This window comes from Streptopelia decaocto (assembly GCF_964273445.1).
Source record: "Streptopelia decaocto genome assembly, chromosome: 5".
NCBI classification, from domain to species: domain Eukaryota; kingdom Metazoa; phylum Chordata; class Aves; order Columbiformes; family Columbidae; genus Streptopelia; species Streptopelia decaocto.
In genome coordinates this window covers 66,670,119-66,688,560 of record NC_138659.1, presented here as the reverse complement: position 1 = coordinate 66,688,560, position 18,442 = coordinate 66,670,119, and the positions used below count along the sequence as shown (strand labels likewise).

The window sequence follows — 18,442 nt, the reverse complement described above, 5'->3', positions numbered from 1 at the left end:
CTGTGATGTCATAACATGTGTGTCCTCAGCTGAAATGTAATCCTGCAGAAGAAATGTCACTGAAGTGAGTTCATCCAAGAATTATGCAGGCCGATTAACTTTCACACCTCTGCTGCTGGAATGCCCACAATGCTGCTCCAAGAGCTGCAGTATTCAAATAGTTACAAGACATTGTGTATCCTTACAGGGCAGTGTTGACCATCAAAATGAAACTAAAAGCAGCATCAACCTTCTACCTACAGCTAAGCAGACAGTTCACAGGCCAACTGTTATTTTAAAACATTCGTTGCATTAGAAATTACATACCATATTGGGTTTTTTAATAAAGAGTGACAGTTCTAGATGACCACTCTCAACCTGCCTCCTAAAACCAGGTTTTCAGGTGGGTTTAAACCCTATTTCCAATCTAATCTCATAACTCAAGAGTATAATTAATTCAATAAGCAATCAATTGCCTTGAACAGCTATATTAAAGTTTTTCCCATATGCTATCAGGTAAAAAAGATTTGTTTTACAAATGCAAGGTAAAGGTAACTTCTTGAGTTTGGTCAAGACTCCTTCCTCCTTTGCACTCGTTCTGCACTGGTCTGACTCTGCAGCTTTCATTTTACACAGATGTAGTTGTGTTTTATGTGCCTTGTGTAAGTTGCTAACTCACTTAGAACAACCATGAAGTATTGCTTAAACTGTTCATAAAACAAGATAACTACCTCTTAATCGTATTTGCTCTATGAATACAAAGTGTGTTTGGCTGGAAACTCAGAAGCACTTGCTAATAAAAGGCTCATGACTTCGCAGAACAAGATGCTGTAAATTTCTGTAAGACAACAGCAGTAGATACAGATTTCTTAATTTTATAAACATTTCTGTTAAATGGTGGCTCCCAGGGTAGAAGGAGAAAGAAAAAAAATGCTAAGCCAAATTATTTCCTTAATCACAAGTGTGATACAGCAATGACATTCAAAGGGAGCAAGTGAATGGAGAAAGGCACATTTTGGTTTTGATGAGAACGCAGCTGTCAGACTTCAACTACAGTGGTGTAACTAAAAGAAATCTCAGGTTAGAAGAGTGTATTTGAAAGCAGTTACTGCCATTACATTTCCATAAAATCACAAGACTAAATTAGGCTTCTATATTATTTTATTTCCCTCTTAAAGTATAGCATTGAAGTCCTGCACACATATAAATATCCTTACAGTTTCTTACACATTTTCTATCCATCATTACTTAAAGTGCCCAACTGTGAACATTAAAAATAAAAACATTACTGTTAAGAGTGGCTACACTTATAGAAGGACTGGTATTCTGACAATGCAGGCCACTGATTTTACAAAAATCACCTGCCAAAGAATACATCCTAAACAACACGCATCAATATTAACCCTGAAGTAGTTGCCTTGTTTTTTTCCGCTCAGCTGATCTAAAAGTGATTAATATACAGGGTTTGTTTTGAAACGTGTCTTTTACATAGTGTAAGAATAAAGGATAAATGCATTACTTTCTTTCTAGCTCCCTCCTTCCCCCACAAAGTGTTTACTGTGTCCCAAGCTGCTATGTTGATTAAAAACCAATTGAAAAGAGCTCTGGAAATGCATGCAACTTAAAACTCACTTAACCACACTTTAAGTTATAAAGTCTGAGAGATTTTAATTTCAGCATGGGGCTACGGTTCAGTTGGATTATTAGATGTGTTTGTCGTGGTGGTGAGATTGGTAAACACTTCTTCCTTAGTTTCAGGCTGATGTCTTTCCATTTTGGTTTCCTCTTTAGCATCTTTATTAGTGGTATCTCCCTTGCTCTTGACTACCACAGGTTCGATCTCCATGATCTCCTGTGGTGGTTTAGGCTCTGGCAAATTTGGCTGAAGTCCATCAACCTGAACTGGTTCTGGGACATCTTCTGCTTTCTGTTCAAGTCTTTCCAAAATGTTCTGGACCTTCCTTACACCATCTCTCCTGGCCTGGCGCACATCCGCGCGGCCCTCAGGGTCCACTGAGTCTAGGGCTAGCAACTCTTTGGTCAAATACTCTTCTATCATCAAGTATTTTTTGTCAGTTTTCTTGCCTTCAAAAGAGTTGACTGCCTGCTCGAGCATTTGTACTTTCTCCAGAATTGCCTCCACTTTCAAAACACCAGGATGCTTTTGAGGTTCTTCTGTCTCCACTGTCTTCGGTGTCGCCGCTTCTTCAGGCGGAGGCTTTTCCTGCGGGGGAACAATCTTAGCGGGGCAGGGAACCTTTTTATCAGCTTTCTCTGCCGCGGCTGGAGGCTTCTGGGGTGGCAGTTTAGTATCTGGTTCTTGGTGGGTGACCTGAATGGGGATATACGGTGATGGGGCCTCATTTGCAGGTGGTGGGACTGCCTTGTTTTCAGGTTTGATTTCATGAGGTGGGGATGGTCTCGGTGGCTCTTGAGGTGGGACTTGTTGCTGAGAAACCTGGTGAGCAAGACAAATGTGTGTTGAGATACAATGAACAATGCTCCTCATTTCCTTCTACAGAACAAGTAACCTAACGAACAACCAGTTCTCTGTACTTCTAGAAGTGCAATTTTCACACAAACCAGATGATTATTCTTTCCTGTGCATTACTGAATTGTACTGGTTTAAAATAAAAACCACTGAGCTGAGGAGTTCAGTTATTGTTTCCAAGCTATTGCAGATTACAAGCACCCATCGACTCTCAAAGACATTAAGCTTCAACCCACCAAATCCTACCCATGCTCACTAAAACCAGCCCTACAAGCAGTTTTACGAGAGACGAACTCAGAGCAAAACCCTCACTGATCCAAGTCAGTGAGATTTGGTGCAGCTCACTGCAGCATGGTCAAGACTTCATCCTCAGTGTGTCACTGAGAGCTGCTGTTTCTGGAAAAGCTCACTACTTTGAGTTTTAATCACATTTTGGGCCATTCTCATCCCCTTCCTGTTTTCAGGACATTCCTTTTTTCATTAGTGTTTATTTTTCTGTTTTTACCTTTAGAGCATTTACATGCAGAGGCTACTAAGTCAATCTTATTACACTGTAGCAGTTAGAGACAAACCCTGCGATTACCACAGATCTAAGTCATCAAATCCAAAATCTCTTGATATCAACATTAGTTTTGAAATCCTACCAGATAACTGGAATTAATGAGATCTGCATTTTCCTTTCCCTGCCACCCCTTCACTTATTTCTACACAAATACAGTGATCTTGGAATGGTACTGGGATCCAGCTCTCATGGATTTAGATGGCTGAAGCAAAATACCTATATTTATATTTCAAGCAAATAATGGCCTGCACTGACAATCTGTTGCAGCTTTACCTATTACATCTAAAATTTGATTAGGGACCTCCAATTCTCACCCGTCAAAATAAATTAACATTATAACCTAAAATATACCATCAAATCTGAAGGCTTCATTGGTTTGTCCTAGCACTTGTTTTCAAAAATATTAATCTAATTCTGCTCCTGTCATTTTCTATGTGAAATGCCTCCAGAGAGGAAATCAAAGCTTGTTTATATACATAACCCCTTCTACAGACTCACAGTTATCAAGTTCCCAGTAGCCTTTAACTGTTATGAATTTTAACATGGAAGAAAAGCTCAATGACCAATACGTTCTATCAGCAAGTTCTGGAGGAATAAAAGCTCCAAAACTAGATTTTGCTGATCCTCTTTCTTCATAACTAAAATTACTTTGTGCATCTGATGCTATCCTAAATGGTTCTGAGACATCAATGAGGTCTATTTACATAGATGCCACAAATCCCACAGACCTGATTTTCTTCTCACAAACATAATGCAACATCAGTGACCTCAGTGTAATTACACCAAATTACACTCTGACAAGAGGAAAATCAAATTGTGTGTTAAATCACATTTCAGTGATCCAATGACTCCACAATCCTGATAGGTGGAAAGGCAGCTTGATGCTAGTAAATTGCCTCAGTATCTCCCAATTTGTTTAAATACAGAAATGGAGGCGGCTCTACATATTTTCATGTTAGCATGGGCCAAGTTTTCAGCTCTAGCCACACGACATGAAATACCTGGCAGGTCATTCCCTTCCCCATTTTACATACCTGGGGTCTGTCCACAACTGTCTGCACCCTGATGGGAGCCGGGGGCTGGATCTGGGTGGTGACTCTGGCCGGTGAACTCTCGCGGCTCGACGAGCCCCTCTGAGCCACTCTGAACGGGGACTGCGCTCGCATGGGCTTGGGCTCCCGCTCGTCCGGCTGGATTTTGTGAAACACGGGCTGGTGGGCTTGGTATTCACTCTGCTGGGCCGGGTAGTGTGTTTTCTGTGCCTGATGGTAGACTTGCGTTGGTTGCCACTGGATGTTTTCATGGATCACGGGAATTGGAATATAACCACGAGGAAGCTGATGGCTTCCTGCGTTGGGTCTGCCAGAGGGCTGGGGGGAAACCGTTGGAGAATCAGAAGCTCCAGGAGATTGAGGCTGCCATGAAAACAAAACCCATTATTAAATGTTAACAGTTTGGTGCTCACAGTACTTTTCCATTTCCAAAGAGAAAAAGAGGAGATGGACCTAGAAACTGGGCTCATGTTTCCAGCAAAGGATCCACTTCCTTGTTTTTTTGGCCAAGGGCCTCACCAGACAAACCACAGAAGTTGTGAGAGAGCATCATTATAACAAGTAGAAACTTGAGTTACAGCATTCCCAGCCCTCAAATGAGCAGGGAGTGGATGCCCAGTCAGAATGTTTGCTGCTTTTGCATGGCTGTTCCTGTCTAAACCTGTTAAATTTGAGGCAAACTAAAGTTAAGCAAACAAATTATATGCTGGAGACAAAAACAACCCCCTAACAGAGGCACACAACATTCAGACTTCTGATCCAGGTCAGACTAACAGATATTGGCTTTTTTTAAAGCATGGAATTTGGTAGCAGGCTATGGCAATGCACATACGGCTAATGCCCCCTTTTACCCTCCTAAGACCTTCCAGCACCTCGGCCCCTTGTCACCAGCACTGAGAGCTGCACCAGCTTAGACCTGCTTGTGGGGCTGCAGTTTGGGGACAGGCAGATGATCTGCTCAGAGCTCCATCCCTCCTCCTGCTATGCCAATCCATCCCCTCACCAACACTGCACCAACTCCAGCAGTTATCAGGCTATTCTCTCACCAGTTTCACTAAGAAAGAGGAAAAAACCCCAGCAAACCTGTGAGGAAATGATTACACAGCCCAGTGAAATGTCAGGTCAGACTGGAGCAGGACAGAGGCAAGAGAAGTGCAGGCAAGGAAGGGCAACAAGACCCCTCCTTTTGGTGCTGGTGAATGGCTCAGCTGCCCACAAAAAAAAGTGACTTTAAATAAATAAATGCTGGTACCCATCACTGCCACTACTGGTGGCCTTGTCAACAGGGGGTTTAAAGGCACAATCACAGGCTCTGGTCAGTTGATGCCCACACTGTTGCTGCCTGAGTTTGTAACAGCAAGTTCTGAGGTCCTCAGTAGTTATTCCAGAGGACTTCAGCGAGAGGCACAGAAAACATACTCCTGAAGGCACTCTGCGTACAAAATAAAGCATATTCCCAACTGTACAGTGCTGGAGAAGGAAAAGCTGAGCCTCTTGTCCTGGCACTGCATTGTTAGTCCAGTCAGCTGAGAAACCTGCTAACAGAATTTTAATTACATTGTTCAGACTCCGAACAGGTTTCAGAGCCACCACTGCAGAATTACAGACCTGGTGATGTATTTTCAGCTTGGTGAAGGCTGAATTTCCTGCTCATCTTTGACTAAAAATGAGGTTGATATTTCCATATTTACAAGAATACCAATTCTGCTAATTGTCTAGAAACAGGCAAACCAAATTCCTGCATTTTGAAACACAAAGCAAGCAGGGTGACTATATTTTTTTTCTAAAGCTCATAGTTTGGAAGTATTTTAACATGCCACTGAGGGACAAAAATACTTTACAATTCAATTTTAAAGCTGTGTATATGTAAATCTATACACTTACAACAACCGAAGCATTCAATTGGAAAGCCAAGATCACAGCACTACAACTTCTAAGCCAGCCTGAGTTATTAGCTAACTGACCACTTTTATTTTCTTCTCTCCCACTTTGTTCTCTTCAGCTTCTGACTCATGGTGCAGAACACAAGAGACATGTCTGTATCCTCTGCTTGTGGGGGAACCAGCACAAACCCCAAAACAACCCAGCCCTGCTGCAGGACCTGCAGGGCTCAGAGGCTCCTCTTTTTGCAGAAGCCATTTACACGCATTTGTTTCTGCAGAATCATTCCCTAATGAAAGCGAGCGATGCTAGAAAAACATTACATATTTATGCTGCCATGACTGTGCACTTTCGCATTTTCATACTTTGGGGGTAGTGGGGAAAATGTAATCCTGTGGTACGTGTGGCTTTTCTGAGGGATGAACCACCCGTGTGACATTCGGGTCACAAATGCTGCAAAGACCACACCCAGCAACACTGACAAGTTACCTCGGGTCCGTGTGTGGCCGGCGCTGGGGCCGCTGCAGCTGCCGTTGTCTGTCCACATTGTTTATCTGGTTGAGAAGCCTCCGCCGGTCCCCTTGGAGGTGGCTGTGCCTGCACCGCGGGGGGCGCAGCTTCTGTCTTGTATCGCTGCGGAGCAGCAAAGCACGGGTGCTGCTGCCTGCCGTCGATGCCCTCGTGGATGACGGGGATGGGGATGTAGCCAGCCCGGAGCTTGGGGTATCCCATGTTTCCTTCTCTTGCTGCTGGCTGCTTGGGAGATGGACCGTTTGCTGATGACTGGCCTTCCTAGGAGTTAAAAACACCACATAGCACTTGCTGGTAACTCGGATCAATGCATTTAATAAGAGAAAACTGCCCTAAAGGTCTGTCCTAAAAGCGGTATCAGCTTGTGCACAAGTTCAGACCCTCTTGGGTCCACGCGGGGCAGCTAACAGCAGGAGCTAACAGCCCAGAGAAAAGAGGAAGCTTCATGATCTGCTTATTCTCATAAATGCCAATTTGGGATTTAAAATACCTAATTACAACAGGATTTCCTATTTAGCATGTGTTACTCGTATTTAGCCACCAGCCCACCCCCTTCAGATGGGGCTCTTCCAATTCAAACAAGTGTCCCTGGGACCAGAGACATTTCCTCAGCACCTCTCAGAACCCACCCCGTGCTACAGATAACATCTGAAAAGATGCTTTCAAGGAAGCCTAATCCCATCAGAAGCACAATGTTTGTTGATATTGTTCATCCCACTGGCTCTTTAAAGAGTGACTGATGCTGTATACTAAAGAATGCATTCACTTTCAGCTAGGGGAGGATCTGGCTCAGTAAATATTGAGAGAGAGGGGAGGAGAAGACAGCATAGCACAATGAAGAGGAAAAGGCTGAAAAGGAAGATAAAAGAAATCTCTGTGTTGTCTGAGTAGGCTCACTGGACAATGTCAAAGCTCTGGCAAAGGTGGAAGCAGTTTGTACTAAGAGCCCTCGCAAGTGCTCTAGTAAGTTCTTCCTGCATGGGTCATTCTATTTTGAGGCCCTGCGAGGGCCAAGTTCCAGATGTATCTCTAAGTCAGATCATATAACAAGCACCTCTGTCATTCAGAGGGTAATGTCATTATTCAGTAAGAGGAGAATTTAATAAGGGGACATATGGTGCAAGTATTGGAAACCCTATTTTTAAAAGAGGTGTTTAAGCTGCAAAAATATTTCATGTCGCTTCTGTACACATTAATATTCTAATTTATCAAGAATTAACTATTTTACCAACCAGATTTTGAGTGTTCTTCCTATATGAAAGTATCCCCTCAAAAAGTAATTTCTCAGAATTCCTACAAGCAATGAAACTGCAGAGAATAAAGGCTATTATTTAGGTGAGTTAATAAAATAATATGTACTGAAAGGAATAAGTTCAAAGTCAGAACCCTGACGTTCCATTTCCTTTTATTCCTTAAAAAAAAAAACCTCCACAAAGGAAAAATTCTGAAAGCAGCAGAGAGGCGAGCCAGGCTTAAAAAGTCTGCGCAGAGCAGTAATTTGAAGTTGGCATTTCCAGCTGCAGAACAAGGATGATCTCACGCCAAGGTCTGCACCGGATCCACCGCCAACAGAGTCGTTTTAAATTCACCCTACCAGGAAAGCACACGGCTCTGCTCAACACCCAGGGGCTCCAGGAGCCCGAGGACCAACAAGCGCTGACCAGTTCACCTTCTACCAGCACAGCCCTGAACGCAGCTCTGCTGGCAGCCATCCCTCCAGGGACCCGGAGGGATGTACAGTTACGCCAGCGAACTGCGTTTGCTGGAAAATAAATTGGAGGTGCGCTCAGCCAGCAACAATGCGAGGCCGCGTCAGAGCCAAATGTCTGCTGGGCAAGCGGAGCCGCGCGGGCTGCCGGGCGGGGAGGGAAACTGATGATTCGACAGTCGGAAGAAGCACCTTGCGGCCCGGCGCTGACTCCGGGCATTTCTGCACCCGGTGCGCACCAGCTGCTCCGCAGCCCCCCTGACCAAGGGAGCGGCGTAACCCGAGAGCTCACAGCCAGCCACCCCACCTCAGGCACGGCTCCCACCGCTATAAAAAGGAGATTCACTCACTTCCAGCACTGTCAGACCCGCTGCAGGAAGGGTTGGTGCTGGGAAGGGTTTAGGAGCTGGGTGGGCCGAGCAGCACCTACAGATGCCCTGACATGAGATAGATCCTCAGCCATGGGGGCTCCACTCCACTCCACCTGGGTATGCGACCAATCTGCAAGGAGGCTGGAGCATGGAGGGGGTTGGTCTCTTCTCCCAAGTAGCAAGTTATAGGACAACAGGAAATGACCTCAAGTTGCACCAGGGAGGTTTAGATTGGATATTAGGAACAAATTCTTCCCGGAAAGGGTTGTCAGGCATTGGAACAGGCTGCCCCAGGCAGTGGTGGAGTCACCATCCCTGGAGGGGTTTAAAAGACCTTTAGACAAGGCTCTTAGGGACATGGTTTAGTGCTAGAGTTAGGTTACATTATAGTTGGACTCGATGATCCTGAGGGTCTCTTCCAACCAAAATGATTCTATGCCCTAAGGGATTAGTTGCCAGCTCCTCTCTCTGGGCATTTTAGGGCTCTGCAATGTTTTGAACTGCTCCACTTGGGGATAAAGCCCTTCAGCCTTCTGGAGGAATCCACAGTGATAAATCCTTGCCAAGGCTTCGATATGGACAGTGTCCCACTGCCCCATGTTCCATGAACCCCTTCCTAGGAGTCTGACCACAGGCTTCCCCTCCCTTGTCTTCATTTTCAGACCCTTGAGGCTGCCCTTGTTTGGAACCACCTTAGCAACCTGAGAAATCCGCCTGGTAAGAAATACAAAAACAGCAGCCCAAAACCAGAAAAATCAGGTTCAACTGCTTTTTCAAACCATTCAGTCTATATCTGAGGTGCAACTTTTGGCAAGTTTAATACTCTTTTTAATGGAAACACTAGCCCCTCTTTAAGAGCCATGGCACAAACTACACTCTCATAATTTGGCATTTATTCTGACAGCTGCAGAAAGTTAGCATTTCAAGCTGGTTCTTTGCACCAGGGTTTTTTTAACCCTGTATTCAGGTGGGATAACCACAGAGGACTTGTGTATGCGTGTCTCTTACCAGTGCAGTCATATGGGAGCAGACGAACAAATGCAATGTCCCTTTTATTTTCCACCACTAGTAGCTCTGAGGGAGAGATGAGATTTAGGAAAGGTGCTCCCACAACTGCCCTTCCTAATCCACACTGTTCTCTTCAACACTTAATTCATATTTAACTCTATCAACAGTTTCTTACATTTGCTAGTCCTATGTCCATGACATGCACAAGGTGTACAAGGGAGACCTGTGTTTCCAGCCTGGACAAACAGGTTCTGGAAGACGTCAGGAGAAGCGCAGGTGTGCCTGGGGACACGGGCAAGGAGAGAGGAATGGAATCGAGCTCTGAAAAATATCTGTCGTAATGCTATGGAGAAGATTCATGGTTTCCCTCTAAACATTTTCATTCCTAAGTTTCACCAGATAGCCAGCCAGGAGACCAAAAATGTCTGTTTTTTTGGTTTTACTTGCCTTCTATCAAATACAGGTCTTGCTCATTATATTAACAAACATGTGATCTGAAAAAGCCCAGAGTTCACATTTAACACAAATCTGCACAATAAGATAAAACCAATAAATGAATTACAAGCTTTAGTCCATCACCCTTCCCAGTTTAAGTATAAGAAACAGTAACCCAGCTCAGATTTCGATATCAAAAAAAATGAAGTCCTTTTCTCCTGCCCTCATCCAAGGAAACAAGTTCTTTGACACTAAAATTGAGAGTAATTATACACAACAGAATATTGATTAATTTTCCCATAAGTAGCATTGACAATCAGCACTGCAGGAAACCGGGCTGTGATCACACATTTTGGATTTAAGGGACAGAATCCCTAAAAGGAGGAGGAACACGAAGATGCAAAAAAACCACTGGAGCAGCTCAGAAGTTTCAACAACAGTCCTGGCCTACACACTTCAGGTGGCCTGAACCAACACCAGAAATTCAGACCAAATCCACCCTCTCAGTAGGTGCCAGCGCTCCCACCTCTGGGGACGAGGACACGCGTTTCTGTTGTGAGGCCATCACCACGATAAATAAAGGTGCAGCCAGCACACGTTGTGCAACTGGAAAAAAACACTTCATACCCCCCACATCCTACTTTTGGCTTCCCCTGGGAAGGGCACGGTCAGGAGTGATGCTAAAACCCTCAAACTTGCTCAGATTTTAAATGAGTTCTGACACTGAGTGCCAATGGAATAACAATCTTTAAAAAGTGACAGCAAAATGCAGCCTTGCAAAGAAATTCACAGCTGTGGCATCTGTCTGGAGTGGACAACAGCGTAACGTGCCCAGTGACTGCTGGAGTGTTATTCCACACCAAAACACAGAAACCTGCAAATCCAGTCACTGCTGATACCAGCAAATTGCCACTGAAGTCATCCAGATGGCTGTACCAATAGAATTACATTTGTCAAAATATTCTGTATGCACATTAGATTACTTGAATAGTTGTATCAAACTTGGAATCTCCCTTCCGAGACTGGTTGCATAATACATTTTTCATTCCTCTTATACTGGTCTACAGAAAAAGGTAAAAAGCAAGTTTTGCTGCCATCACATTCTTGCATTTTTCTTGACCTGTACTGATATTATTTATAGTACAGTGAGTTGGGTTCTCTAAAGCATGTACGTATAATATTATACACACATGTAGCGCCTCTGCAGCTCTCACAGTGTCAATTTTTAAATTATAATTGTTTTGTAAGTATTATATAGCAAAGTAACACAACTATTAAGAGTATTACCAAAAGATTAAATATCTCTCTCTGTACACAAACAGAAGGTCTACTGACTTCAGTGTGGTTCTGAACTTTTAAGTTGCTGCTGTAAAGGGTAGCACACAAATATAAGTATTCTGGTTGCTCAAGTGACTGAGAAAGTGCCATTATCTGACAAAAGCTGACTAGAGAGCACGCTTCCCATTATTTCAAGCCTGTATATTTAAGCCTGTATATATTTCAAGCCTATATATTTAGGAAGAAGGGAGCAATATGATCCTGTTCCGTCACAATAGAATACAAGATAACTAAAAGGAGTGATTGAAATACAGCTAAGTTTTCTTTGCACATAAATCTATTTTTCATCAGAAAGTGGTATGTCAGTAGTACCTAATATTCAAATCTAAGAATGATGTAAAAATTCTAATTAAAAAAAAAGAAACAACATTTTATGGCACGGAAAGGCAAAACTGTTCACCATTAGAACTGGATTCCATATCCACTTGTATTTTACTTTTGCCCAGACTTGTTTTTTTCCCTTTTCTATAGCAGAAACTAGATAAATCAACACTACTACACTGGCTTTGCTACCAACAGAAATCAGCATATGCAAGTATTTCTAAAAAATTTCTCAACAGTGCTTTGAGTTTAACCATAACACAACATTATCATAAAGTAGGTTTCATACATATACAGGAGAGAAGGTGGAAAGTGAGTTGGAAAGGGCTTCCTACCACTGTGCTCCAGCCACTGAAGGTTTCTACATTCTCACTCTTTTACTCACAATTTGCACTTAAATATATAGACTGAGCACATAGGCATTTGAGCAAGATATCATTAGCTAATGACCGATGGAAACCGTGAATAAGCTCCGTCGCATGAGCTGTGTCAGTGGAACTTCGTGTCCGTCACATCATGTAACCCATTTATACACCAAGCTGTGTTTGATGTTTTACATTTTGAATGCTGAGTTTTTATTTCCTAACACACATGTGTAGGCAAATAGGCCTTTTGTTCTCCCTTATAATTACCACGTTGTATTATACAAGTATTACATTAAGGTACGCTCTGATGGAGCGCAATGACGTCATCAGAACAAACACTGAGAAACTGAAGGAGAAATCCAATACTTAACTTTCCAGAATGGAGAGCCTTACTGGAGCAAACATGTTGGTTATCTTGCAGACTAATCTTGTTTCAGGAACTAAAACTGTTCTTTCTATCACTAAGATGATTCTTTCTTAAGCTCAAATGCTTCGGCGCAGACATGAAGACACTTGTCCTCTATGCTCGCGAGTGGAAGTTGGTGCACGCACAGAGAGCGTCCGATGGGCCAAACTGAACATGTTCAGTTGCTCTTAGGAGAGAGCTGGTATCCCGTCAGCTTTAACGGATGGGGTTAAAGAAAAGCCCTTCAGAGTGCTAACAGGAATCTCCTTGTCAAAGGTGATGAGAATGACAAACCTTATGCAGTTATTTCTGTGCACTGCCTGCTTACCTAAGATCCAGGTGGTCAACATGTTGCTTTCCTGCTCTTAGCTCTGAGCCAGAAATGTGAAACACAGAAGAAAGCACAAACCTCAGGAATTAGTAAAACAACACCCCCCATGAAAAGGAAAATAGGTAGCTAACAATTCAAGAGTCAACTCTGAATGCTGCAAGTTATAGCCAGGGTCTACATTTTCATCTAAACGTCACGTTGCACACAGCAGTCTTCTGAGTTCACTTCCTTAAGCAGTTTTCCAACACTATAAAAACACTTGCTACACTGCACCCTTTTTATCAATTATAAGGCTTTGCCATCAGCCATAAAAACGTACTTTTGTGCCACCTGACCTACTGGGCGATGTTAGACAAGTCACTTCACCACCCCATGTCTCATTTGCCTGCCTGTAAAAACCAAGAAGGAGAAAATAACAAGAATCAAACCAACAGCTTCTGCAGCATATTTGAAGATACAGCATTTTTGTCTGTAATTAATGTAATTTGTGCGAACAAGCGATTTCTTCTATTTTATATCTAACTTGGCATGAAGAGGGGGCATAGCCTCCACAGGAAAAGTGGAGACAGAGCTCACCTAGAGTGATACTGTCTAAATACCCTGAAGTGTATTGGATCACAGCTTATCACAGCTCAAGTGGGAACAATTCTATTTTTGCCATGTGGTTATGGGAAAGTCCTGCCTGTGTATAAGTTGTAGGTGTTAAAAATGCGATTCCTGGCTAAGAACGCTGCCACCTGGCACAAGTATTCTTCCTCCTTTAGATAAGAGATGCGCTGTGTCAGGAGACACAGAACCATGGAAGACCTTCCTTGCTTTTCCTCTTGCATGACTGCCCAGACACCACCACGCTATTACCAGCATCACATCTCTGTGTTCTTTTTCTTATTTCTAATTTGGTCCACCCCTTGTTTTCAGATTAACTGATATCCCATAAATTAACTCCCTATGTTCTATCAAGGCGGGGGCTTTAAATATCTACACAAAGCAGCTTCAGGGCATCTGGACAAAGCCAGTACACAACCCTCCAAAATTCCCTACTGGTATTTTACAGCATATATAGTACCTTTATAAACCAATAACTAACTTGTTATGGGACAATCGAACTGTATACCGGGCCGAATGCATGTAATTAATCTAAAAAACACGGCAGGTAAGAGAGACCTAAGTTGTTCTCTAGCCTTGCATTCCCTTCCACGGATGTGAACCACTGCAAAACACACAGACTTTCAGAGAGATCGGATCAAACTTTCAATGCAGTTTCTAATTTGGTTTACCAAGAATTTTTTTAGTCAACCTGAACGTGAGAAGTCAGTGCATGAAAATAAGTTCACTGCTAAAGAGATGGGAATTGAGTGACTCAAGACTTATTTGGGGACACAGAGAGAAAAGAGATGCAGCAGTCATGGAGTAACTAGCAGGAAGGGTGAGGATGGAAGCTGAGGTGCTGTTAGTTGTTCCCCAAATACCACCAAAGCCATCAGTACCAGGGTAAGATGGCTTCTTCCTTCGTTTAGGCCAATTATATCACTTTTATTACTGCTCCCGGACTTTGTGGCTGGCTGGTACAGCTTTTATCTCAAACCCAAGGCATTAGCGAGCTATTGATCACTGTGATATTAGTTCAGGGAAGCTCAGCACAGTCAATTCCTTTTGTCTATTTTTAGTTGCAGTATTTCCCACTGTGTTTACTGCATGTGGAAACATACGGAGGGGGCATCAATATACACTTATACAAGCCTTGTTTCTGTTTTCTTCTTTAAATGTAATCTATTTTATCAACACTTTGGGGAATACCAAGTAAATAATTTAACATTGTAAGACAGTCGTGCAGAAAGTATGCCAAGCGTATGTCAACACATGAAAATATCACTAGTAAAGGCTTTTTTTATAGAAGTATGCATACACATGCTTCATTATATTGATTGTACCTTGAACTCTGAATGATTTACTATCAACAAATTAGACACTTGAAAAAAATCATTAGGCTACCAAGAGGTTTTGATGGTTTCGTTAATGTTTTTCAGTCATCTGCAAAGTCATGGCTTGTTTCTCACTGGAGCACAGCAAGAGATTTGTTGTTCTTTCTCAGAAAGGTCTTCCCAGTCCAGCCTTATACTGCAGTGATTCCAAACAAGTAACAGAGCTAAACAGGCAGAGGAAGGACACACATCCTTCATGTGGGTAGAAAAAAGGCCAGGCTGAATGAGAGAATAACATAAAGCCACCTGAGTTGATCTAAAATCTAAAATGCATATGTAAATGCAAAATCAAGGTCTGGTTCCATCAATTTAAAATGGCTCTGTTGTGGTTAAAATTTTAAAAGAGCCATTTCTTATTTTACCTGATGGTACATGCAGTACAGCTGGCTGCAGTCAGCATAGTCTGTTTGTTGTCCACTGACTGTGTAATATCTCATTTTGTTGTCTAGGTCTCTTCAAAGGGGAACAAATATTCGAAGAGAATATTGGTAGGTATATTGTAAGGGTAAAGACCATCATGTAAGTGATCAAAAAAATCATTAGTTTCACAGGCTGAATTCAATGAAAGCAAGGCAGCGACAAGTTTGTTCTTTGTATAATAATCCTTGGAAAGATGCATTAAGTCTGACACACGCAGTCAGCTTTTGCAGTTCACAGATCACTCCTAAACCCCCAAAGTTCTCATTCGAGCTAGACCAAGAATGAGGGAAATCAGAAAGCTGTTGATATCTAGTCTCCCTTTCTGCCTACATCTGTCATTTTGTCCTTCCTACCTGTTTAAGTTGAAAAGAAAAGAAGTCCAATGCCTTCAAAAATCACTGCTGGATTTGAAATGCAATGTCAGTAGGCAATCCATCTTCTTTGGCATCGTTTAACCAAGAAAATATTACTTTAAAAATACTTTCCTTGGGTCTGAGATTCTTTTGTTAAATAGTACCTGTCCGTGTGAAATACACTGGCAATTAATAAACTATTTCAGAAGCTGTCCATTAACTCCAGCAGATATTCTAAAAGCAAGGCTCTGACAATTGACCACTTCTACCTCCATAAACTGGAGGGTTTTTTCATTGAGCAACATCTGACTGGAACTCCCCAAAATCCCATTCTCTATGTTCAGCTCCAAAAGCATTTCCCTCTCTCTCAACAAGGGATCCCACAGCATGCCCACATTCCCGCTGATAGCGAGCAGCAACACATTTTCCCATTTGGAAAAAAGTGCGTCCCACAAAAGCCACTCAAAAGCAGGTGCAACTTTCTCCATCCGCAGTAACCCTTCCCAGTTGGCAGCAGAGAAGGCACTTTGCATTACCACAGATTTCACATCAGATAGGGCTGAAAATGTGTTTTGTTTCAGGCACCCACTCAGGCAGAGGACTGATCCATCTGAGCACTTCAGACTGTTTTCACACAATTATCAAAAGTGGCTTAAATGTGACTTTCCTGTCAAATGGGTTCAAGTGGTATTTCCGTAACAAAAGCCTTTGAGTAAACAGCCCACTTCCCTTCTCAAGTATGTTTTATGGTTATGAAAAAAACCCTATTTATTACTGTTTTGCCAAAACAAACACTGTTAACAGGTGCCTCATTATACCAGGAAGGTGGTGCCTCCAAAACGGAGTTAGAAAGCACTTTTTCCTATGCCAGTCTCAATATTCACGTTATACATTTTTCTACGACTTCTTTGTATTATTACTAGAATCATGTCATTTATTTCTCGATCAAATTAAACAGCCCTTGAAAAGTTGAAAAGGAGCTGGAAGGATACGTTTTGTCAATTATGATTCATTAAAACACTTTATGAATGCAGCTCCAGCGGGTTCCGGGATTTGGTTGCGGTGCCATAGACAAGAACGTCCCTTTCAGTCACGGCCCGCACTCACGAACTGGGCAATTACTATTTTAAGCAACATTAAGTTCTTAAAATAATAACACTTACTGAGTGCTTTGATCCTCACGTTTTATGTAAGTCTACAGGAGAAAATCTGCAGCAAGTATGTCGCAGATACATTGAGAACGCAGCAAGTACGCTGAGGATACATGAAGAAGACAGCACGTATCTCCCAAGTGGTGTAATTTTTTATATGTGTAGCACACAATTTGGGGGGTGCTGCTCAAAGCGGCGCCCAGCAGCGCTTCCCTTGCAGGCCCCGGGCGCGGTGAGCCGGGCACTGCCCGGGCAGGGGGAGCCGCCGCCTCCCGAGCCCGTGTCCCGTTCTCCCGGGCCCGTGTTCCGTTCCCCCCGCCGCCTCCCGAGCCCGTGTCCCGTTCTCCCGGGCCCGTGTTCCGCTCCCCCCGCCGCCTCCCGAGCCCGTGTCCCGTTCTCCCGGGCCCGTGTTCCGCTCCCCCCGCCGGCTCCCGAGCCCGTGTCCCGTCCTCCCGGGCCCGTGTTCCGCTCCCCCCGCCGGCTCCCGGGCCCGTGTCCCCGTTTCCCGTGACAGGCGGCGCCGGGCCCCCTGCCAGCCGCCCCCGCCTCTCCCGGCGCCGGCCCCGGCGGGCACCCCAGGCCAAGCCCAGCCGGGCCGGCACGGAGCGATGCTGCTCGCATTAAAACCCCGCGAGAATCCTTTTCCACACCAGACAACTTCTAGTTCAGCTCAAGTTTCCAGCACTTTCTGCCTACGCTGGGAAAACAGCAGCGCAGGTCAAAGGGCTGAATTCCCCCAAACCGAGAGAGTTTGACCTGAAAGCCTGAGGACCCCGACAAAATCACAACCGCGCTCCCCTCCGCGCCTCTCCTTCCATGGACATATTTGGACTAAGATAGGGCTTTTCTCCGAGCATGCTTGAGAACAAAACCAGACCAGACAGCTACTGAGATAGTTTGTGACCAGGAAAAAAAAAAAAAAAAGAAAGCAAAACTTTTTAAGTAGGTTGAGTTTCTTGTTTTTTAAGGGCACTCATTGTTTGGGCTGCTCACAGCTGCAAAATAAATCAAGGTTCGCGTCTTCCCTGGCAGGCCGGGTGGACTTAACCAACTTTAAATAAACATTACAGGGCCGAGGTATCAAATGATTTAATGCACAAAAAAGGGACTGCAGTGCGTCAGAGACAAAAGGCAGCTCCTGCCCTCACTGCATTGCCATCCGTTGGGGGCAGCGCCCGATCCCCCCCACCCCGGGCCGCCCCCTCCCGCCGCGCCCCTCCGGGCCGGACCACGGAGCCGGGACGCGGAGCCGGGACGGTCCCGCCTGCCGTACCTGCGGCGCCGCTGCCCGCAACCGCGGGTCGCTCCAGGTGGTGGTGCGGCTGTTGTGATCCACGAAGAAGGGCCAGCCCGTCTGCGGGTCGATCTTGATCTCCCAGCCGGGGGGCAGCGGCTCGGCGCTGCCCTCCATCTGCGGCGGCGGCGGGGAGTGCGCGGCGGCGCTCATGACGGGCCGGGACGGCGACCGGACCGTGCGGGGTTCCCAATGGCGGGCGGGGGCGCCGGGCCGGCGGCTTTATCCGCCGCGGGGCGGGGGGGCGGAGGCGCGGGGCTGGAAGTGTCTGGAAACGGCGGCGCTGGGGGCGGTGGCGGAGGAGGGACGAGGGACCGGGGGGAGGGACGCGGAGGAGGAGGAACGCGGAGGAGCTGGCCGGGCTGGAAACTTCTGGTTGTCTCCAGCACGGCTCGGCTGGCCCGCGGGTGACCGGACGCTTCTCCCCGGGGCCGGGTCGTGCCACCCCAAACGCGGGCGGCCC

At 44.7% G+C, this 18,442-nt stretch overlaps 1 protein-coding gene across 1 annotated transcript; it reads right to left on the bottom strand.

Annotated features, from left to right (window-relative positions):
- Window positions 1-1,122: 1,122 nt before the first annotated feature.
- Window positions 1,123-18,190, bottom strand: BAG3 (BAG cochaperone 3). Its single transcript, XM_082053252.1, has 4 exons — window positions 17,959-18,190; window positions 6,455-6,757; window positions 4,067-4,447; window positions 1,123-2,437 (listed from the first exon to the last, which is right to left on the bottom strand). Exons 1-4 carry the CDS (start codon window positions 18,130-18,132, stop codon window positions 1,664-1,666), a joined length of 1,632 nt encoding a protein of 543 aa, XP_081909378.1. The 5' UTR covers window positions 18,133-18,190; the 3' UTR covers window positions 1,123-1,663.
- Between the last annotated feature and the right edge of the window lie 252 nt (window positions 18,191-18,442).